The 24,003-nt window shown below is 42.8% G+C and overlaps 1 protein-coding gene across 2 annotated transcripts in view; it reads right to left on the bottom strand.

The window, feature by feature from the left end:
- Positions 1–219: 219 nt before the first annotated feature.
- The window catches only part of ncln (nicalin), a 28,947-nt gene continuing 5,163 nt past the window's right edge, over positions 220–24,003 (bottom strand). Inside the window, exons 1-15 of one of the 2 annotated variants that reach the window (XM_067968433.1) lie at positions 19,964–20,930; positions 19,545–19,735; positions 19,020–19,164; positions 17,247–17,341; positions 15,866–15,946; positions 14,267–14,370; positions 13,171–13,259; positions 11,895–12,034; positions 10,269–10,447; positions 8,993–9,080; positions 7,471–7,509; positions 4,481–4,644; positions 3,279–3,332; positions 2,524–2,602; positions 220–2,203 (exon numbers count right to left, since the gene is read on the bottom strand). In XM_067968433.1, coding sequence (XP_067824534.1) covers positions 2,144–2,203; positions 2,524–2,602; positions 3,279–3,332; positions 4,481–4,644; positions 7,471–7,509; positions 8,993–9,080; positions 10,269–10,447; positions 11,895–12,034; positions 13,171–13,259; positions 14,267–14,370; positions 15,866–15,946; positions 17,247–17,341; positions 19,020–19,164; positions 19,545–19,721 — 1,494 coding nt within the window. In that variant the 5' untranslated portion in view covers positions 19,722–19,735; positions 19,964–20,930 and the 3' untranslated portion in view covers positions 220–2,143. Of the gene's footprint in view, positions 2,204–2,523; positions 2,603–3,278; positions 3,333–4,480; positions 4,645–7,470; positions 7,510–8,992; positions 9,081–10,268; positions 10,448–11,894; positions 12,035–13,170; positions 13,260–14,266; positions 14,371–15,865; positions 15,947–17,246; positions 17,342–19,019; positions 19,165–19,544; positions 19,736–19,963; positions 20,931–24,003 lie in introns of those variants that run through there. The other variant, XM_067968432.1, reaches the window with a different exon arrangement.

The following is a 24,003-nucleotide window of genomic DNA, read 5'->3' as shown; positions in this document are numbered from 1 at the left end:
GCTGTGAAGCTCTCCATGGTCCAACAGCCTGGCGACCCTCAGCATCTAGGTTCACAAATGAGTAGCGGCCACTTGGCTGCAGTGCCAGAGGCCCCGCTGGAACTGGTGAAACTGTACCCCAGTATGAGTTAGCATCTTCAGGAGAAATAATGAGAAATAGATGGTGGGGTGAGGAAGAATATCACAGCAACATTCAAAAAACAGACACAAGTCAGCAGCTCGGTCTGTTTTTTTTTCTCATTTTATTATTTTTTCCTCCCTCTGTATAGAACAGTCATGATGAATGTCAGTGTTCTACACAGTTCCACTGTTATCCCATAATCCATTTCATTACACATCAGGAAAAAAAAAACCCATCAATGTTCAATGATTTTCAACAAATAACCATTATAGACATAAATAAAAGTTCAGGATAGGATGCAGCAATTAAATGAGAAAAAAATATGTTCCATCAAGTTTCAAAAGGAAATACTTTTGTTCTGCGTTCATTGCAGTGTGACTAGGAATGAAATAGCACATCGCAATGTTGGGATAGAAGCTGCCGTTTCTTTCAGGTTGAAAGACAGGACGATACGTTTGAGGTTTTTTAAAAAAAAACATTTAGTGCCTCACCTCTTCACAGGAACCGGGTCAGTGCTAGGAGGTGGGCCTGACCCCAGTTATGATAACTGAACCAGCACCCACAATGGCCTGGCAGATGAAGACAGACCAGAAGGTCCCAGCTTCAGTCCCTGGGTCGTGCGGAGCTAGCTGACGTCGAGTGCAGTTGGGGATGTAACAGTTGGTCTTGGTGTTCCTGGGCTTTGAGTGGGGTGAGGGGTGGGCATGGAAATCAGAGAGTTACCACTCCTGATCCTTGCTGGAAAACGGACATCGAGTAAGAATGGCAACAGGTTCGGCCAGTTAAATTACCTGCTGACACTCACTTGAATCAAATTAAACTTGTGCAATTTTTTTTTTGCATGGCTGATTTTAGATTCACTGAAAAGAATAAAAACTAGCAGCGAAGCACTGCACCAGGGTACAACCTGTACATACAGGGGCTTTAAAAGAAGTTTCTATTTGGATTAGGTATTTGCACAGTCTTAAATCGGGAGTCAAAATAAAAAAGGGTTATTTTATAAAGCAACAAAGACAAAAACATATGAATGTGTGTTCATAAAGGTAAGGGATATTAGTGTTGGGAAATGGAGTACTTTCCATTTTGGGCACCCACTGTCAGCATCAGGAACATCCAGATTTAGGTACAGCACAACTGGACACAGAATAAAGCTTCCTCTATTGTGTCCAACATGCCTCAGCCCCAATCTCAGGAGAGTACCCCACCAGTGCAGGGAAGTCCAAATTGCTGGTTATGGGCCATGTACGGGTCCTTGAGACCTGACAATCCGGCTCTCTCAAACATAGGCAACTGAACAATTATTCCTTCTTCGCTAGTTTATCCTGTTTCGATTTTCTGGCCCTCAACATTCGGAAAAGGCTGTTCCTTGTGCTAAATTGGATCATCGAGATCTGTTCGTGTCAGCAATTTGGGATATACTGATATTAACTGGTACGTGGATTTAACCATTACACGTGGCCCTTGAGACTCCACCACATTCAAACACTTATATGGCCCAAGACAAAAGGCTTCGATAGCCCCGCCTAGTGCACCAGAAACATTTTCCATATAAGTGCCTATGTGATCACTTTGAAATTGAATTAACAATTGCTGCTGAATTATAGACAGTCCTGTTCATCCCACTAACTCATTTTACATGAGACCCTTCCAGATAGCAGACAGGGTTATACAAATTACCAACAAACATATATCCATGCCTTCAAACCTGGACTGACTTCATTATGCAAGAGATTCTTAATTTATGAACTTTATAACAGAGGGCAAATGACCAGGTTTTGGGTAGTGCTTACTATGGATTGTATTTGAGTTAAAATAGAAGAGTTTTTTTTGTTGTAAAAGTCAAATAGTAATAGTGCCGTTATTTACGGGACATCTTCCAACCCTCAAGAAGTTGCCGACGCTGCATAATCAGAGAGATTTGGCTCAGTGCTGTAGGTCAGATCCAGCCACGACAACATAAAGGGGGCTGTGCTGGAATAATCCTTCTACCACGCGAGGTGACAAGAGCAGAGGACTTTGGTGTTAGTGCTGCTTCTGCTTCAGAGTAATCCTTCGTACTGTGTTGTAAATTAAGCCAAAATTCTGCAAAGAAAGAAAAATAAATAGTGCCAATTTTTAAAAAAAACTTAAAAAAAAAAATTGAGGGTTTCCCCCCTCCTCCTGAAGGTGCCGACTCTCTACTGGGGACTGTTCAACAGCCTGGGGAGAGCATCACAACCAAAGCCGAATCCTGATCTCAGTGGACATCGACACACCTGCGTTTTACAGCACAGGTGATAGCGATGTGGAAAAGATCAGTAACTCTCGCCGATATATCTCCTATCCCGTTCTTGTGCTAGGCACCCTCACATATAAAGCCCAGCAGCACACTCCCCATTTGCTCGGGTCATATATTTACTCACCTGGGCAACAAAATAGGTAACTCCTAGATACGCTGCTATACACAAGGCCAACAGTAGATCAAAGATGGCAGGTTTAACTCTACAAAGAGAACATATTGAACAAGTGTTACTTAAATGGCTAAAGGGAGGAGGGGCTGAAATCAATACTTAAACAGAACCCTCTCATCTATGTTAGTATTGGATTTGGAAATGGCCTCAACACTCTTGAAATCCTAAGACACAGGAAAATGTACCTTAATGTGGTGCTCATTATGGCTGTTTTGAGTGTAGCAATGTTGACCATCTGACAAGTACTCACATCTGAACAACTTGCATTTATCTTGTGTCTTTAATGTAGTGCAAATATCCCATCATACTTCATGTACTGGAGGACTGCTAGTACTTCATCTTCTGAAGGCATGGACTCTTCTGGTAGCCTTCTGACAACACACCTAAGTGACCATTCTTCAATGTGCAAGTCTAGACAGCGAGTATTGGAAGGCTGTTCAACTGCGGATGACTTCACAGCTGAGCCTGATCCAGTGTTCGCCTGGTGTCCACACATGCACGCTCTTCAGTAGAAAATTACTAGATGACAATTGGAAGTAGGAACTCAGGTAAATCTCTCCATTCTCAACACATGGCTGTTGAAGCCAATTGTAGCTTCTCAACCAGCCAACAACCGTTCCAGTTTCTATGACTCAGTACCACATCTACTAGAACATTCACCAACCGAACTATAGGAGTGGGGAATTCTTGTGGTCTCAAATTCATACCTGTATGCGTTCATGGTTTGTTTCAGCTGATCATAGAAGAGAAATTCTGGATCTCTGCAAGCAACAGGAAAAGATTACTTATTCATCCATTCCGTTAGAACATTAAGAACACTTGGTTGTCCTGTAACAGTTAAAATTCTAACTTCAGAACCCACAGACTTAAGGCCTCCAGTGACTTGACCCCAAACAGCTAGATATATTCCTGCTGTTACCTAGATGAAGCCCTGTAATAGTGAAGCAGCTCAACTTTGGGAGGAAGATAGATGGACGCCAACTCAAACTCCAACAATAGCGCCCCTATTGGCTAGGAAGCACTACTGAAAGTAAGTATCTCCATTTATATGGCAACTTATCACATCTCTCAGAAACATCTTAAAGTGTTGACCAATGTTGAACAAAACACAAGGAGAACATCTTGCTCTTCTTCGAATGGTGCCAAGGAATCTTTAATGTCCATTTGAACAGGCAGGTAGGACTTCAATGTCTCTTCCGAAGGTTGGCACTCAGCACTGCACCACAGTGCCAACCTAGATTCTGTGCTTAAGGCCTGGAGTGAGATTTGAAACAGGCTTTGGACTCGAGAGAATTTCATCAACTGAGTCAAGCTGACACTTCAGTCCGGGATGCAAGTCAAAACAACATAGGGAATTACGGGTCACTCCCTATCAAGCAGGAGCAAAAGTACAGCATTGCATCACTGACTGATGCCAATAGCTTCGAATAGGATTTTAGCCATTTAAAGAACGGGAGGGGAGTGGCTTCGATTCTCGAGAATTTGAATTAATCTCACCAGCATCATTAGATGCAAGGCCGAATTTACCATTGCAACATTACTTCCAGTTATAAGTCATTTGCTCTGGTATATGTGGTAGAGTTAATATTATTGAGTTTTCGCTCTACATTTTCCATCTCGGCCGCAGTCATCATCACGGAGATCTACAGCCAGGAAACTCCACGCAGTTGGTGTCCACACTGATGGATTAATGACGGACAATCGCTGCAACTCTATCTAGCGTTTGATAACTGCACTAAGTCATGCATAGGCCTAATTTTTACAGCAAAAGAAACAACTTAAGTTGAAGGTGTAGCCTATAAGGAAGTTAATTCCCATCATGAAGAGGAAGGGTCCATATTTGGGCTGTGGCCTACATGGGTTATTAGTACGTTAGTTTTTTTCTTTTTTTATTAAAAGCTCAATGTACCTTTTGTCTGCCTTCACATGATGACGTTTGACATCTTTCAAGTATCGACTCATGTAGTACTCCATTGTGGAGATCAAGCTGCTGTCCTTATCGATGAGCTGTGCCGCCCTCGGTTGGGCTGTTAGCCAGTCAAGTACTGATGCTAGCTGGTCTTCCTGTAGTTGCTGAATTGGAGGGAGGGGGAAGAGAAGGCAAACTGTGAGCAGGCTGCACTGAAAACTGACGTACACATATTCCTGATATCATCTTCCTCTTTAATTTCTGACTTTAAATTGTCGCGCAATCCAGCACGTGTTGAAAATTCATGCCCGCTAAGGTAGGGGTGTGAAGGGCCGAGGCCCACAGTGCAGGACACCCCCAAAGTAGACAATAGTAGGAGAGAAACTGATGCAAATCAGAGTAATAAGGTGATGCCAAGCTTGAGTTTTAAAAGCCCGAAGAAGGAAGGGAAGACTGATGAAAGTAAAGAATTCCAAATACAAGGACTTTGACCCTTTTTAGCAAAAAGGGTCAGCCTATTACAGTAAGTCTACAGTCTATTATAGTGATTACATAAGTAATTAAGACAGGTGTGAAAATTATCCACAACATTTTACAGAAAATACGGTTAGTTTTTCTCTGACCCTCTTCTGGCCAACTCATTCAAAATACCACAGGCTGAATAGTCACCTGCACAGAGCCCTGAATGCTATCACCCTAGTCATCTCCAGGATCCACTGGTTGCCAGTGCTCCGGGTTGATTAGAAAGCCCTCAACCTCACGTGATCTGCAACCTGACATTTCAACACACACCTTCCGTTCCTCTAACACTGGGCTACCCTTTATCCCCTGCTTCCTCCGTTCTACCATTGGTAGCCACTCCTTTACTAAGCTCTGTCCTCTGCAACTACCTGCTCAGCTCCCACTTGCTTTCAAAAACCTTCTCTTGAACTAGGTCATTGGTCCCACCATCCTACCCTCTCACTACTGCCTATTGCTCAGCATTCACTGTTTTTCCTCCTTAATGTAAAAGAAAAAGACTTGGATTTATACAGCGCCTTCACGACCTCAGGAGGTCGCAAAGCATTTTATAGACAATTAAGTACAACAGTGACTACAATTCAGAAGTAATGTAAGAAATGTGGCAGCCAATTTGTGCACAGCAAGGTTCCACAAACAGCAATGTGATAATGACCGGATAATCTGATATTAGGCGCTGGTTGAGGGATAAATATTTGCCATGGGATCTTTTACATCCACCTGGGAGATCAGACAGGGCCTTGGTTTAACGTCTCATCCAAAAGACGGCACCTCCAACAAAGCAGCGCTCCCTCAGTACTGCACTGAATTATCAGCCTAGATTTTGTGCTTTAAGTCTCTGGGGTGGGACTTGAACTCATGACCTTCTGACTCAGATATGAGAGTGCTACCAACTGAGCCACCACTGACACTATTGGTCCGTTTGATAAGTCAGCATTACAGCATGCAAATGTGAGCTCATATTTCAAATTTGGCCATCCACTGAGCAATTCATTAAAAACTGAAGACTACACTTTGGTGAATAATGCTGATATGTAGACAGGTGGCAGTATGATATGGAGAGGAAACAGCTGGATTGAAGAGCAAGACTGCAAGCCCAATTTTTCAATCACCTTCCCTCATTTCTAACCTACACCCAGTCATGTGTATTAAGGCCCCTCAATCATAGAATTTACAACATAGAAACAGGCCATTTGGCCCAACTGGTCCATGCCAGTGTTTTTGCTCCACATGAGTTTCCTCTCACCCCTCTTCATCTCACCCTATCAACATATTCCTTTCTCCCTTATGCATTTATCTAGCTTCCCCTTAAATGCATCTATGTTATTCGCCTAAATCACTCCATGTGGTAGCGAGTTCCACATTCTAACCACTCTGGGTAAAGATGATATAAATCACATTTATATCCTTCTCTCTTTCCTCTCATGGAGGATGACTCATGCTCAGCTTATGGTTCCACAAGCTCTGCCAACCTGCAGCACTTTGCCCGAAGTGACTATTTTCCACATGATAGTTGGCAGGTTATTTTACATTGAGGGAGGGGGCACCATAGCCAGTCTGATGTCATCCTCACCAAATGTCACACACATGCACTTTTCATCAAGGATCACTGGTTATGATTTTTCTCTTCCCCAGCTCAGTGGTGCTGAGATCAGTTAAAGCCCATAAAATGTAGCCTTGGCTGAGATCAACTAAGAATATAGACCGGCGATTGTACCTGGGATCGTCTGGTGCGCATGGCTCAGTAGGACATCAGGCAGTGCTTTAGCAATTAGACTATCGGTAGACGATCCATTTGAAAACCCGTGGAGCTCAAGAGTAGCACTTTTGTATTGCAGTGGTGTAAAGTGACAACATATCTCTGGAGTTAGGTTTGGTCCAACTCCTTGGGGTGGCCATTTCACACGACTTGGGGCTTGACACGGAAGGAGTATAACTCCAGTGCAGTTCCAAGCTGGGTTGAAAAGTCCCCAAGAGATCAGTTAGTCCTCCTGGGCAATTTATTAACTTCAGTACTTGTTAAAAATCCTTTTGAGTGTGTTGTTCTTGCGTGCAAATGCGGTACTCTCCCCTGGCTACATGTCTTGTGATTGCAGCCAGGTAATATACATCACTTGTTACGAGCTGCAAATTGATTCTGTAGCTGTTGCTGTAGCATAGATATAATGCAGCCCAAGTTAATTATTTCTGATACTTTGAGGACAGACAATATCCTTGGTAGATACCCACAATACTTAGGTCTAACCATCTGTAAGCCAGACACCCGATCCCATTGTTTAAAAATATCTCGCCACCAACCTCATCCTCTTGTCGAGCATTAAGACAGAAGAGATAACTTCAGTTCCCCGGGTATAGACTCACCTGCAGCTACTGTGCACCTCAACTCCAGTAAGAAACAGCAGCTGGGAGATGCCATTTGCTTTAAAAAAAGGAAAGTGAAGTTTAGAGAAATTAAGAAGCACTCTGCTTACCATCTGCTCTGTGAAGATCTGAAGGTCCTCTGGGGCACCCTAAAAAAAGAAAACAAACTTAAAAAGAGACAGCCCTGTAAAGGCTGAACAAACAGATCACAGAAGGGGAGGACAAAAAAAACTGGTCGAGACACCCATCCAGAGCTATTTGTGTGCACACTATACTCCAATGAGCACTTAGAACATCGCTCAAGGGCCACTTGTGGCCCATCTCAATCTGACTTGTGGCCTTTGGCAGATTAGTTGCTCGGTTTGTCTCTGGGCCTCGGTTTGTGGCCTGCTTGGCTGTGAAGTGTTGCTGGGGCTGAAAACTAGTGCAGTTCCCTCTCCTTCTCTTGCACTTCAGTGAGAGAAAAGTCGAGAGGACGCTAATAAGAGGCACAATTTGCAGCACAAGTCAGCAGCTCCTTGTTGCAGCAGGCGGGAGCTCCAAGTCTGAAGAATCACAGGCAGATCTGCGTCCCATCATTCCACGGGCTTGGAGTAACGGAATAATCCTCCCGAGAATGACCTTCAAGCAAGCCAGTGCTTAACATTGGGCCAAATGTTGCTGGAGCAGGGCATTGCTATACTAGAGGCTACCGCCGCCATTAGCCTTTCTGAACGAAGATTAACATTCTGAAATTAAAACAGAAAATGCTGATAACACACATCAGATCCATCAGTGTCTGAAAGAAAAAGATAGGTTAACATTCCAGGTGGAACTCTTCATTTCTATTTCAGACTTGCTGTTTCTCTTTTTATGTAATTTTTATTAACATTCTTTAATTTCTATTTAAGCAGTGAATGCTGATGAAATTTTGTATCCTTTTCATTAAAAAAAAGGGAGCTGTTGTTTTTTTTCCTTCCATAAGATATTTTCTCTCCTTCTTGTTCGGAGTCTCCAGCACCATCCCAGCGAAAGGGGCTGGAGGTTATTCCCAATTGCGCACATATGCTACTTTACAGCCAGCCACTAGGTGGAGACAACAGCTGCAGTAGCAGCAACACCCAGACAGATTTATATCACACTCCTTAAACTAATCGATTTGGGGGGGTGGGGGGAGGGGGGGGGTGGGAAGGGGGAGGAGGGGGCAGTGGGGCCAAGGGGCAGAGAGGAGAGAAAGATTGGTTTTTAAAGAGGGTTCGAAAGGAGAGAGGAAGCAAGGCAAAAAACAGTTCTGGAAACTCTTCCCCCCCCCCCCCCCCCACAGGGAAATACACTCCACAGTGCCATGACTAAAATAGGACACAGTGCAGCAAATCGTAGGTAGAAACTTGCATCCTAGTACCTCCTGGCATAACACAGGGGAGCTCCAAATACACCGTCAGTTATCCCAAAGGTCACCTTTTATTTCAGAGGCATCCATTGACAAAAAAAAATCCTCCCAACCAAATTTTACCTTTTTTTAAAAAAAAAACTCACCAGATCATCAGAGGCAGACGAGCCTCATTCAAAGTAAGACACCTTTCTAAACAGTTACTTGTGCAGGCAGCAAAAAAAAAATGTAAAAGTGACAAGAAATGAAAGAAGAACCCTTACCTTCTCCGTTAAGTTGTAAATTACCCGTGCTAGTGCCTCTGCAATTACTTTGGTATTGCGACTTAACTTCTGAATATCAATCTGGGACCTAAATTTGGGAGGACAGCAGATGATGAAAACTTTGCTCGACAATCATTGCAAGACGCAAGATTGTCACTAACATTTAGGAGCAACTGTAACCTTTTTTTGATAGATCAAACTTGTGTTCTCACCATATCCCTCAATCCTTTCTCTCTTATCCAGCTGCCTCTTGAGTTCTTTGATATGGTCAGCTTCAATGGCCTTCTTAGAATTTTTCCCCCCCACACTTCATTACCCTTTAGGAGAAAAAAATTCCACCTAGCTTCCCTTCTTGCTCTTAACCTCCTATTGTGCTCTGGGATTTGAACCCATTGCTCATAGTAAACAATTTGCCTGTGTCAACTTTCTCGATCCCCTTCATGACCGTAAAAGCTTCAGTTTTGTGAACTGCTTTGCTCAGACAGGAAGGACAAGTAATTTCATGACTTCAGTCCCGGTGCAATTCATGGGAGGGACATTCTTCCTAAAAGATATGATGTTCCCTGGTATTCCACGAAACTCTGCTTATGCCACGTCCAGGATGCCCACACACAATTATAATGTATAGGTTCAGACGTAGAATTCCCAACAACCATTTGATCTCATCTGGAATAGCCTATCTTCCCATTACAGCTTTTAACATCCAAGCAGACACCCAGGACATTGCTGTCCTATCCAACCGAAAGATGGCAGCTCCAACAATGGAATACTTCCTCAGTATTGCACTGGAGTGTCAGCCTAGATTATGGAACAAGTAACATTGCCATTATAATAACTTGGGGCATCTAATCTACAGCCCAAGGATCATGTGGCCCCAAACCAGGACAACCTGCGAGTGCAGGTAGCTTGGTCCCATTTTTTATTTGTGGGTTTGGTCTGTTTGAATTTTAGGGGTCTGGAGGTTTGGAAAGAGCTGCTCTTAATAATGTTGCCTCTCACTGGGGATAGATCCCAAGTGAGAACATCAAGACCTGTTAGTAGCAGCAACTTGAGACATATGCAAATTAATGGGAATATGAATTTAAACTTTACTTGTGACCTACAAGGCTTTGTGGTGAGCAACTATGCAGCCAACAGGTAAAAAAGTTTGAATACTCTTTGCATTAACTTGGTAGTTTGGAATTGTTGAACAAACACGAACTCCCTCCAAAAACAAACATACTACCTGGTATGACAAAAGCAATAATTAAAGCAGCGATAAGAAGGCTGCTCTCACCTCATGTCCATAACACTGGTCCGCAGGCTGTTTTTATAGCTTTCTAGGCGGGATACTGTGAATGCTGGTAATCGGCGAATTCCGAATCGCTCGTGCTCCCAGGCCAACATATCCTCCGCCAAGTTGATTTTTTTATGGATCATGGAGAATTTGACTTCTGGGAACTTGCTGGAGGTCACCTGTATTTTAAAATTCAAAACGGTTTGGGTTTTCAGTAAACAAACAGATCTTACTTCAGACATTAACAACTCCCCCGATCTCTCCTAAAGATGCTAGCTTATGCCGGGATCAGCTCTGAAGCACTGCCAACTCCCAGGTACCTTCATCAGGTCCCTCATGTATGAATCTAGATGCTCAACCTTGGAGAACATCAGCAAAGAATGATGCTATATTTGCAGACACATCCAGCAGGGCCAATGGATAGCTATCAGGAGCAGGATCCATGGCTAATTAATTCCGGGGCATGGAGGTCAATTTTAGCCTCTGCCCCAGATGAGATTGACTAAATCAGCACAGAACACATAGCAAAGCTAGAACTTTCCTGCTCAGATTCAGGAACTGGAATCCTGGCCGATTATGGATACTGAGGCCACAACTGCCTCTGCCCCTGGATGAGATCAACTAATTGACCACAGGCCAGGGATCAAACCTGGGACCTTCCCACTCAGTTCCATATTAGGGGAGAGGAGGGAATGCATTTACCAATGGAGCTGCAAATTTCTAATTTTACTTAAACACGACGTCCATTTTCCATTTAGCAAATTTCTGATCTCAGCCTCGCTGTCAGTGGGATGCAGTGTGCAATAAGGGACAGATTCTCTATGTCCCATGGAGGAGCAAGGAGAAATAAATGAATAAGTTCTCCTAAGCCGCTCTACACCTGTCTCAAAGCATCACAGGTAGAGGGCTGGGAGTGGGTTGCCCACCTACCCGCTTCACTGAAAGGTCAGAAAGATAAACAATTCTTCACTGGCATCTGTGGAAAATATTAGTCCTCGACTGGAAGACCGTATTTGAAATCTGTTCAGGCCCCCGACAATGGCAGAGTGGACCTGACTGTCAGAAGCTATGCAAAGAGAGTCTGGGACCATGTGCCTTCACTGAGGTGTGAGCCAATCAGTAGATAGAAGGCTTGAAGCCCATACCAGGGTTTGAACTCATATTGAAGAAATGCTGCAATGCCCGAGATGCTGTCCTTTGGATGAGACGTTAAATTGAGGCCTGTTCCTATGGATGGTAAAAAGATCCCATGGCACCATCTGAAGACGATCAGGGGAGTTCTCCCAATGCCCCGGCCAACATTCCTCCCTCAACCAACACCACTAAAAAAAACGTGGCCATTCAGATCATTGTTATGTAGGCCAATGTCATTCTGCTCCAGCAACATCCTACAAACAGCAAACAGGACACTTTGAGAGCAATTCGTTGTGTGAAGCGCTTCGAGAAGTACTGAGGATGTGATTAAGCATTACATAAATGAGGGTAGTGGGGTAAAATGGAAAAGTGCAGGGTGGAAACATGGGGTGAGCGCCCAGGGTCTTGCCCTACTGGGCAATGCAACTGCATCTCTGGCAGATTACTCAAGTTCTATTGGGAAACCTAATCTTGACGTGGCGACACACTTACTGTTTCTAGTTCCTTCAGGAAGGTGTGTTGTGGGGTGGCTTCCTTAGGCGGCTTTGAAACATGAAGATAAAGGCCATCATCACTGCCCAACGTATCGAGGCACAAAACGAAAGCCACGTTATCCTGAAGGAGGCTAGAATCTGGAAAACATGGAGCCCACCCACAAGATTACAGCCAAGCAAAGACACAAAGGTGAATTCTGGTTCTCCTCACATAAGGGTGAATCTGATCATTTTAACTGGCTGATGGAATTTACATAGAAGTTTACAACACAGAAACAGGCCATTTGGCCCATCAGCTCTATGCTGGTGTTTATGCTCCATATGAGCTTCCTCCCACCTTACTTCATCTAAGCCTATCAACATATCGTTCTATTCCTTTCTCCCTTATGTACTTATCTAGCTTTCCCTTAAATGCATCTATGCTATTTGCCTTAAACACTCCATGTAGTAGCGAGTTCCATATTCTCACCACACTGAGTAAAGAAGTTTCTCCTGAATTCCCTATTACTATTTATCATTTCTTAAAACGGGGTGGGGAAAATCTCTATTGAGAGCCAGTGTCCATGCATAACGCATGTGCATCACGTGCAGTTTAAAAAATATCTTTTTAGTGGTAAAGTCCCTACCAATTTGCCCGTTATACATGGAGGACAGTTTATACTTCAAGGTGTTTTGTTTAAAGCCCACTAATCTCCCAACATTGCTGACTATACCTGAACTAACCTGTATTAATGAGTTACATGCGAGGCACTGATGGAACTCAGCGCTCTATAATTCTGACCCGCTCATACCTTTCTCTGGTGCAATACACCATAGCTAGTGTAATGTTCTGCGCTATTCTCACACTGGCGGGACACGGCAAAGTACCACAAACCCCTCACTTGCGCTTCCATACTAATGGTGCCCGCAGAGATCAGTCAACTCTGCCCTGCTTCTCTTCAGCTGAATTCCCCGTGTGGCTCCATAACCGAGAAGTATAATAGGTCATTGAACTTTAACACGGTACGTACTAGTCACCGAACACCTGTTTCTGCCCTAAATAGCTAGTGCGCTTAACACGTCATAAGCAGCGACTTTGTAATTGCCAATAATGGTGATGGCAAATGGTTTGCGCTATTTGCCCGATTTAAATGTGGGCTGTTTAAGTGGTGGGGACTGTAATTTCACATCAGAGAGATGTAGGCAACCCCCATTCTTCACTGGGACTCACACCTCTGCTGGTGAGGTGGGCTGCCAGGTCCCAGTGCACAGAGACACACAATCCTTCACCTTACCTGTGTGATCCAGATTATCCTCCAGCCAGCGTTTTGTGCCTTGGTAATTGAATTTCCCTCCTCCAGATACAAAGAACAGGATATTATATCTGAAAAATTAGGCCATGTGTTATTTTACAAAGGAAAAAAGGAACCATTAAATTAAAGGATACAGTTGCTACTTATTCTTTACAGCCAAGTGTTCAACTAAGAAACCTACAAATTAAACTGGTGACTAATAATGTTTCTCCCTCTATTTTTAGAAAGAATTTTAAACTTAGCACCATCCATTCAGTACATTTTTCTGCAGCAGTCTCCATTCAGTTTTGTTGATCAGCTGATCTTGCATCCCATCCCACCCCTCCCAAATGCCCTGACCCATGTTTTGAAATGGTTCCACAGGCACTGGTCCTCATCTCATCCAAGTAGCTATTCACGTGCCAGTCGACAGAATGTTAGCAGGCTAAATAACTGTGGGTGCATCGCAACACAAGTACGATGCTATCCTCATGAAGTCTACTTCGGCATATTTTCTCAGCACAGGTCACTGTATAACAACAGAAGCAAGAATCCTGCTGATTTCTCCCCAGCCATAGGCCAGTGGTACTGAGGCCAACCATAGAGGGCATTTTGTTGCCCTGGCTGAGGTCAGCACAGAATGGGAATCGAATCTGCGATCTTTCGGGTCACTACTGCTTAGTCCCACACTGTGCATTGCATTTATCAATCGGTCTAAATCAGAAGGTGGGCAAAAGTAACTGGGAGAAGAAATCTGCTTCATCGAAATTTTAGATATGGATTTCTCCAGATCTGCACGCACAATGTCCTGGGTCAATTGAAGGGGTTGTGTCTACAGGAAATAGAAGAGCAAACTCACTCATTGCACGCTTATCCTTTGTCAGTGAAATTGTATATTGAGTGCTAATACCCAAATAAAATTGCAGTTTGTTCAGTGAATTTAGGCACACTACAAGTCAGAAATTCTCTCAGTTTCACATTTCCAATGTGGCAAAGTAAAACAGCACTTCCTATACATTAAAAGCAGAAAATACAAAATTCAGAATTATTTTCGGCGATATTTCATAACCAAGCTTTTGGAACTGCTTTTTGCACTCACCCAGCATGTGTCCTCTTGTAAGTATAGAGTTTGGAAAATAGTCGAGCCAGTTCTAGTAAAGCTGCTACACCGCTGCCATTGGAGTCGGCACCGTAAGACAGCCACTATCAGTGGAGTGGCATAGGATGGGGAAAAAGAAAAAGAAAAAACATTTATTCCATACACTAAATTACTGTTAAGATATAAAAAGTCAAGGACAAGAGAATGACACATCCAGCTTGTCCCAATTTACCTAGTCTATCAGCCTACTACATTTTGAACTCCCCAATGCCTTTGAGTTCACTGTATTGCCTGACAGACTGTTCCAAACTTTTATTGCTTTGCGTAAATAATTTTTAATGTAAGGTACAACTTCTATCCATATAGAATCCTTGAGTTGATAATGTTGAAACACCCCAAGTCCACTGAAAGTCAATATGTCATTTCAATATAAACTTGCTCTGCACATTTAATTTAGTGGTTTTGGGTTATTATAGTGATAAAGCTTTTCCTGTTTGATGCTGATAATATAGTAATAAAGCTACTCAAAAAATGATAGAACTGGCAGTCAGGGTTAAAATGCTGGTTCATTACGTTACAATACTACACACATAGCCGCTTATCCTGCATGATGCAAATGCCTCCCCCTAGGCTTTCTCCTGCCTGTCAGAACAGCTCCGCTACACTTAGCGAGTGTAGGAGGACATGCTCTCAATTGCCTGTCTATTGTTGCAGCATTGATAGTTTGTGCTAGAAAATTTTAGTTACAGCTTCTTTTTAAGTGACCCACACTCAGGACCAGGCTCTGCACACAGTACAGCTTAAACCGACCGAAAAGTTCCCAACTGTCTCACTATCTGAGAAGCTCAACCGATTAAGTAACAAACCAAGTGCTTGATACTATAGAAATAAATTTACTGAGAATTGGGTTTAAAGTAACAACCTGGGAAAAGGTACAGGACCTGCTGCTTGTCAGTATATGTTTATGGACAGATTTAAAGATACTAGTTAAGCACACAATATTTTTTACCCTCTTCATGCTCCACAAAGCCATGCTCATGCTTGGTTACTGTACCACAGCAACTCTCTGGCAACCGGCCTGAATGGTCATTTTTCACGTATGAGCCTAGACTGAATGCCAGCAGGCTATTTGAGAATGGGAAAACCTATCACAGCCGAGCGCAACCATGTTCTCACTTAATTTCCACACACAGACACCTTCCAGCAGGAATGATTGGATCTGGAGCAGGAACTCACACCCGCCCCTCCTCCAACCAAGGGTCATTAATGCCAGTTTTAGTCTCCTTACTGTGCCCTGACTGAGATCAGCTATCCGAGCACACGGAATGGCTCAGTGCTGCATCAGGTAGTTCCTTTACCACCAGGCATGGCAGTTGTGTGATGCTCTTAACGTCTCAGAGTTTGGAAGGACAAAACCCATAGGTACACTGCTAGGTGTCTGTTATAGTTCAACAGGATGTAGTATAAAACTTTCATACATTCATCATTATGCTTCACTGAAAGCCTAGTGACAGTGAAAAGCCTTACAAAACAGGTTTTAAAAAAAAGCTGCCAACAGTAGTAATTATGTGGTGATGTGATAACCAGGCTTGTACTCACAGGAGCTACTCCAAAGGAGTCGTAGTGTGCTACAATTACAATGGTGGGAAGATCTTCTCCACCCAGACCAGTCAATCTGCCCTAAAGGAACAACACAAGCATGGAATGTCAGAACATACACCTCAGGAGCCACATTTCTTTTATTAGCTTAAATGGAAAATCAGAAACAGCAAAAACATTTTATAAACTAAATAAAGAGAGACTGGAGGAGTCGCATTTCTGTGGATGGAACTGATCCCAACAGACAAAAGACAGTACATCCTGTTGCCTCACATTACACTATTTGGCAGCTGTAAAACTTAAATTATCACTCAGACACCTAGGTGAAGAACAAAGGCCCATGGTCCAGGACACCATTAAGGTGGAAAACAACAGTAGAAAAACAAGGTAAATCAAAAAAAGGTGAGATGATACCAAGTTTTGGTTTTAAAAGCCTTTAAGCTCCTTCTCCACCTTTTGGTCTTTGGTCCTCCAATTCTCACTGTACAACACCACTTCCTCTGCTCCATCATCAGCAGCAGAGCCTTCAGCTATCTTGGCTTTACTCTTTGGAATGTTCTCCCTAAACCTTTCCACCTGGCTGCCCCTCTCCCTCCTTTAAGGGCCTGCCCAATATCTAGCTTTTCAACCATGTTTTCAGTCAACTCCCCAAATTCTTCTACTACTGCTTGTCACCAGTTTCTCCTCTGTGCAGCACCGTGGGACTTTCCATATATTGAAGGCACTATAACAAACACTGGGTGCTGCTGCAGGAGGCAGGAAAGTCCAAAGGACAAATCAAGTGCTGGATCCCAATTTTCTGAAGTTTAAATTGCATTCTACAAGAAACATCTCAACTCATCGGCACTGCTATCCCTTCACTGCAGAGTCAATCATTCCCTTGTCGGTGACACTGGTTTATGGTGAGGGAAGAGTTGTGGATAATTGAAATTTTCAAGACCGAGATCAATAGATTTTTGTTAGGTGAGGGTTTCAAGGTATATGGAACAAAGGCGGGTAAATTGGTGTTGAGGTACAGATCAGCCATGATCTGATCTGAATGGCGGAACAGGCTCGAGGGGCTTAATGGCCTACCCCTGTTCCTGATTGTTGGAAGAAAAAAGCCTGGCTGGAAATAGGTTAAATGAGTAAATGCTCAATGAGGGCGAACAGCTTTGTACACCAGTTGAAGTTCCCAATGGGGTGAAACACACAATTTAAGTCTTTCTTCAAAAATTGCAAGATCAAGATTTGCAACTGTAGTACTAGATTTCACAACTTTTTTGCTCCGATGCCTTATAAACAACTGCAGACCAGCAACCTGCCTGTGAAATTGTCATTTGTAGCACCACCACCAGCCATTTAGCAGTAATTACAATAGAGAAGAATGATTCCAACTTACCTCAAGGCTGGTTATTGACCAGTCACTAATGGCTTTGCTTTGGGCCCCACTTGTAACCATCTGGAAGCCATTGGCTGTGGCTGTGTGTAACAGGACTGGGGGAATTAATAAAATAAATTTATTTCCATGTGTCCAAGATACAGGTAGAGTTGACAGAAACATCGTACGTATGGTATTGCCAATTAGGCCTTTAGGTAGCAACGCTTTATGGGGATAAAAAAAACTCGGTACTTCAAACTGTCCCCAACACAGCCAGCACCAGACCTATAACATAGCTCAGAATGCTCCAGACACGAGTCAAGTTTGGTAGGATGAGGTGCTTTTCTACAGTTTTAAGTGGACAGGTTATGAAAATTTCACACACATTATACACTTTACTGACATACTAATGCCAACATGGGAGAACAAATGACATTATATATTAAAAATAGCAACATTTCCACATATTCAGCAGGACCATCAGCATCTAAAAGAGAAGGGACAGGTTAACGTTTCAAGCAGAAACTTACAGAACTGGAAGTTGCTTTCAGATGCTGGTGAGCCTGCTGTGCATTGCCAGCATTTTCTGTTTTTATTTCAGCATTCTTTTTATCTACACACTAATATCAAGTCTCAAATGGATAGCCTGGTATCAAAACAGGTGAAGACATTGTTCTGTGTTGCATTTAAGCCACATAGACCAGAATGTCCCATGCTCGATTCCTGATCTGTGTCGAGTTTGGTGACCTTAGCTGGAATCAAGGTGCTGCACAGAGGAGAAACTGGTGTCAAGCAGTCGTAGAAGAATTGTGGGTGATGACTGAAAACATGGTTGAAAAGATAGATACTGGGCAGGCCCAATCATCTGCTATGAGCATGCATCTCTGAATTCTGTATTTTGTTATCTTGCTAGCGCTGTGTGTTGTTTCTGTTGCAATATACATTTCCTGTCATGGTAATGAGGTTTTCTTTCTTTTGGAAATTAGGAAACATTTCAATATTTGCAGGAGATGAGAGTCCTAGAGTGTGCCAATACTTGACAGGGGGAAGAGGCCATCCACGAAATATCAGTGGGGGGTCCTGGGAGTATGTTAATATTTGTGGGGGCTTCCTGCAGAAATGTTTGAAAACTACTGCCACAAATATATATTATGAAAAACAAAACCTGGGATTGAGGTGAAGGTTAACTCCGGGTTCTGCTGATGCTTGTAAACTGCTCAAGGTTTGCTCCTGTGATTTAAGACATCATCAAAACCCAATAGAACTGCTGCCCTGTAGCTGACTTTCTCCTAATTCAATGTCAAGCGATAACAGAACATTCTGGCGTTGCGACACAAGGTCGCTAATAAACATTTGGCAGCACTGAAAATTTGCGTGTGTCGCAAGTGGTTATTTGACCTGTAAAATTATGGGGTAGGGGCGGGAGGCAACGTTGAAGTCAATGAAATATAGCGAGCGATCACAACACTGATACAATTGACGGGACGCAGGTTTAACTCTACTCCAATGAGTCCCCAGTCTCAGTCATGCTGCTTTGGAGAAGCGCCCCAGCTCTTCAGGGTGGATGGAGGAAAGAGGAGCATTGTCACGGTACAGATCGGACTCAGATGGATCTCTCTCCCCATGTGAAACAAAACGTAAAGGTTTAAGAGGGCTTCTCCAGAACAGGAACCATTTACATTCATAAGAACAGCAATAAGTTTGCTGTCTGAAAGCAAGCAGGTAATACCACTCAAACTATCAAAACCTTGGCTGCCACATCTTACTCAAAAGCAGACAACAGACTTAACCCACCTTCTGCAGCTGAGGCAGTGCCCTGCGAGACAGAAGCTGACTTTGTTTGCTCATGTATTGACAAGAGCTCGTCATCCTCCAAGGCAAAGTACACCGGTACAATTGTCTCAGTTGCCAACAGCTCTGGCTCGATCTCCATAAATTGCTGCAAGTTAAATAAAAAAAGGTCAGCCTAGTACCCATTATCAAAGAGAGACTTTCATCTCATCGCTTTTTTGAATACCTTTAACTTATGGTTTATGAAGTACTGGCTGGAGGTGGTCTGTGGGTGGATGCTTCAGTAAAATCCATTCTCCATTAACGCGGTGAATTCAGTGTGCAACCCACCACCTACTCGCGCTCTAAATGACACTCCTAAACCTACGTGTGTTTCGCTTTTATATGCCATGATGCTAACGACAAAAACTATCGACTTGTAATCACTCCCAGGTACCCACTACCCCCTATCCTTTGTACACTTGCGCTCTAGTCACAGTTTTCTTCTGAGTGTGTGTAATTAAGTAAAATGCAAGAAAGCTGCTTTACCTGAATGACATCCTGAGGCATGGTCGACATGTTCTGGGGCAGAATGATCACCACTGCCCCTGCACTCTGTCGTATGGCCTCCTGGAACTTTTCAAATGAGAACTCTGCTAGTCTCAATATCACACACCGACGGCTCAGCACATCTGCTTCGATTGTTCGAGCCTCTGTGTTCAGCATAGCATTCCTTGTACCTGTCAAGAAAAAAAGTGCTCTGGTAGCTGGCAATACATGGAGCTTACAGCCATTTGGTCTCCAGACTGCACTATTATTGTCTATTATTTCAGTTGCCCCAAAGGCCAAAGTGCAAGAAGTTGGGACCAGCTGGATTATGGGATCAATTGTCTAATTTATACAAGAGAAAATACATTTTCTTACATAAAAAATTCTCCAGGGGAAGAATAAGGTTGATCTTGATTTACCTTGTCTTGTCTCCAACCTTGGTGGTGTCCTGCTTGCTGGATTTTGGCCTGTATCATAGGTTTAAGTCCCATCAGCAGATTGAAGTATGAGAACGGGCCAAAGAAACCTCAGTTCTTAAGCATTGAGATAACCGAGAGTGGATCTTGCTACTTTTATCTGATCTTTAAAGTTTTTGTACAGCCTGCCAACAATCCATTTCTTGACTCATACACAAAGGGTGATTATTTGCTCAAGATACCAGAGGATTGCTGGCATCCATGTGATTGTACCCCAGTAAGTCAATGCCTTCAAGAAAGGAGGGTGAACTTGGGGGAGAAAAAGATTTTGTCAGTCACATTGTCGGTATACCTGTTGAGCTTAAGCAACAGAAACTGTACAGTAAGTTGTGTGCATTGGCAAGATTTAAATTGCATCATAGGATTAAAAGGACCGCACATGTTGTGTAGTGGCACACAGATTTCTGGGGAAGTCAATAACTGTTGTAGGATCACTGGCCCATCAGTAAACACAGCAATTAGCAAAACAAGAACTATCTTGGCATCAATGCAGACTGTTCCTGGCTTCTGATCCAGGACTGCAGCCAACTAGTACATACTACCCAATGGTCATCTATACTTCATTTCAAAGAACAAAAAAAATATGCAGTACTATTCAGGCTCATATCGCTAACACCCAGTGGCATTTTTATAGTCAACATCAGCAATGGCTGTGAGGAACCTGCAACCTCACTGGAATCCATTTATTGGGCATTGCTATCGCTCGGTAATCTATTGTAGGTAGTGAATATTTGTGATTTACAGATGACAAAGTTAGGAGGGACAGTAAGTTGTGCAGATGGGAGCAGGAAGTTGCAACAAGACATAGACAGATTAAGTAAGTAGGCAAAACTATGGCAAATGGAGTGCAATCTGGGCAAGTGTGAGGTCATCCACTTTGGATCTAAGAAAGATAAATCGGAGTATTTACTAAATGGTGGGAACTGTAAAGGAGCAAAAAGATTTGAGAGTCAAGTACACAGGTATAAAAAACAATCAATGGAATGCTGGCCTTTATCTCAAAAGGACTGGAATACAAACGGGAGGAAGTTATGCTTCAGTTGTATAGAGCCTAGGTCAGATCCTAGCTGGAGTAGTGCACTCAGTTTTGAGCACCGCACTTCAAGGATATATTGGCCTTGGAGGGTGTGCAGCGCAGATTCACTAGAATGATACCGGGGCTTAGAGGGTTAAATTATGAGAACAGGTTACATAAACTTGACTTCTATTCCTTTGAGTTCTCAGTCTCTCTAACTCTCTCCTCTAAAGGATTGCACGACCTATAGTGTAGTACGCCCTCAGAACTGATGTGGAGCTTAATCCCATGACCTCTTGATTCAGAGATGAGAGTACTACCACTGAATCAAGGCTGACACCTCAGTCTCATCTGAAAGACAGCACCTCCGGCAGGGCAGCACTCCCTCAGTCCTTCACTCAAGTGTCAGTTTAGATAGTGCTCAAGTCCACAACCTTCTGACTCTGAGATAGAAGCACCATCACTGAGGCAAGGCTGATACTTTGAAGGATTTTCATCCCTCAATTTCAATGCATAGTCTACGATGATAAGGCGGCGAGGAGAACCTCAGGGGGAGGTCCACTCGGACAAAAAATTACTACTGTCACTTTTGGAACATCACTGCGCCACGCTTGGCAGAGCTCTCTGCTTTTAGGGCGGAAACTGAATTCCTACAGAGCAAATCTTGTTGTAAGCAAGCTTGCCATTTCTTGGGCAACTGAACAGACAGCAATAAAAAAAAATTATGTATTCAAAACTCAAAACAGGGGTAGGGTTAAATGACAAAATTATCCCTGGCTTTACATTCAAAGTTAATTGTTAACCACATAATCATAACAAAGTTGCAATAGTGGTGCTTTTTCAGGGAAAAAAAATTGTCTGATAGGTAACCTTCTATTCTTCACAACCTTTTCTGTATTTTAAAAATTGACTATTGCTTTCTTGCACCACCTTCTTCTTCCTAAGCTCCAAACACGCTGTTTTGCACTTTCATCTTTTGCACTGTGCTCCCACCAAGGCTCTCGTGCTGTCTTCTACTCCAACTTTGTTATTTCCAGGGCCTCAAAAGAGTGAAACTCCTTACCCCTCTCAGTCTACCCTATCTGCTAAAATCCAATGCCTTTTCAAACCCAAGTCTGACATTACCTACTTCCTGATTTACTCAGACTTCTCTCATACTCATTCCAACCGTGGTAGTGTCTGCAGCATCAGCCTTGGCCTTGTGACTAGGTTTCTCAATTTTTAAAAAATAGGCTACAGCATGTTACAATGCTTCATTGTGCGACATGTTGCAATAATTTCAAACTGTGCAAACCTGTATTATTTTACATGAAATATACATATATAGTTCACAATGGGACAGGAGGCCATTTCATTCAACTTCTGGCAGGTGTTCTGAGCTCCATCTGCTTTTCTCTCACACTATGGTACAGTAATCCATAATTACAATAACTGTGATGGATTAACAGAAAATGGGTTAAGAAGCTCACAATGAAACCTTCTCACTCAGACATCAGGGATTACATTTCCAAGATTAATAGTGTTCTGCGATATCTAGATTGCCAATGCATTTATTCCTTTAAAAAAAGGGATTTGAGGAAGGCAGTCAATTGTGTAACTCTATTCAGGAAAACAGAACATTGAAGTCTACAAGACATAGTGCAGTGTTGTCAGTGGCCTGCTTAAAATATTCGCACCAATACTCTTAGAGAAAAATAAATATTCTTCAGCCAATATACTTTAATACTGTGCAGTCTGCCACTTGTGCAATATCTTTCATTCATCACCTCAAACTGCTCTCAGTAATATCACCAGCAGTGACAGATCTGTTGCAATCCTAAAACTTTACAATTGGATCGGCTGTCTCGAGATTCCTCGCCTATTTCCCTTTGTCAAAATTTAGTAATGCTTTTGTGACACTGACAATGCCTAGAAGTACAATGGTAATATCAGCTTTTATTATTTCTACTAGGTAACACTAATGCCCTAATCAGACCTCCCACCACTGAGGACATTGTGGCAGAAGTCACCCCGGTATGCCTGCCATTTTGGCCTGTTACAACAAACATAACTAAAAGATATATCTTATCCTCCAATTAACTGCGAGGGAGACCACGGGAGATGGCATGGATGTGGGTGTACGGATATGCATTTTATATACATATTTGGTTGTAAACTCCATTTACAAACCATTTTTCATTAAAATTACAGTGATTATATCACAACCTTATTCTCTCAGCATGGATATTGTCATGCATCTAATTGACAGAACACCACTGGGCATAATTTCTGCCATTGACAGGTCACCAAACAAAAACACCTGATGTTGTTAAGAAAAACTGTGATGTTAAGACTTCAATGTGTCTCATCCAATGGTTCAAGCAACAATCAAACTTCTCTAGCTTTGTTCACTTGGCTTAGAGTTGAGTCACATTCCCAATCAGCATCTTGTTTGAAAACCACTTTCAGGGATGCTGCAACATACTGCACAATTGTGTGATGGATGTAGGTTAGTGCCAGTGATTCTGTGTACTGTGACCTGTCAAGTGTTAGCTTGAAACAATGATAGCACTGTGGCCAGTCTGTCAGAAAGCCTCACTCCAGGATTTGAATATATAATTTAGACTGAAACTTCAGTGCAACACTGAGGGTGTGCTGCATTGTTGAAGGTGTTGTCTTTTGGAGGAGACATTAAACCGAGGCCCCAGCTACCTGCTCAAATGGATACAAGAGATCCCATGGCACTATGTGAAGAGATGGGGAGTTCTCCCAGTGTCCTGGCCAACATTCATCTCTCAACCAACACTACCAAAAATAGAGCCACTAATTAATTATCTCATTGATCTTTATGGGACCTCAGTATAAAAATTCGCTGTTGCATTTGCTCACATATCAGTGACCATACTTCAAAGGCAATTCATTGTATATGAAGCACTTTGAGATGGGAAAGACAATATATAAATGCAAGTTTTCTTTCCTGATTTCAATT

This window comes from Heptranchias perlo, chromosome 29 (genome assembly GCF_035084215.1).
Source record: "Heptranchias perlo isolate sHepPer1 chromosome 29, sHepPer1.hap1, whole genome shotgun sequence".
NCBI classification, from domain to species: Eukaryota; Metazoa; Chordata; class Chondrichthyes; order Hexanchiformes; family Hexanchidae; genus Heptranchias; species Heptranchias perlo.
Note: the sequence above shows the minus strand (reverse complement) of the source record. Positions and strands in the feature narration are given on the sequence as shown.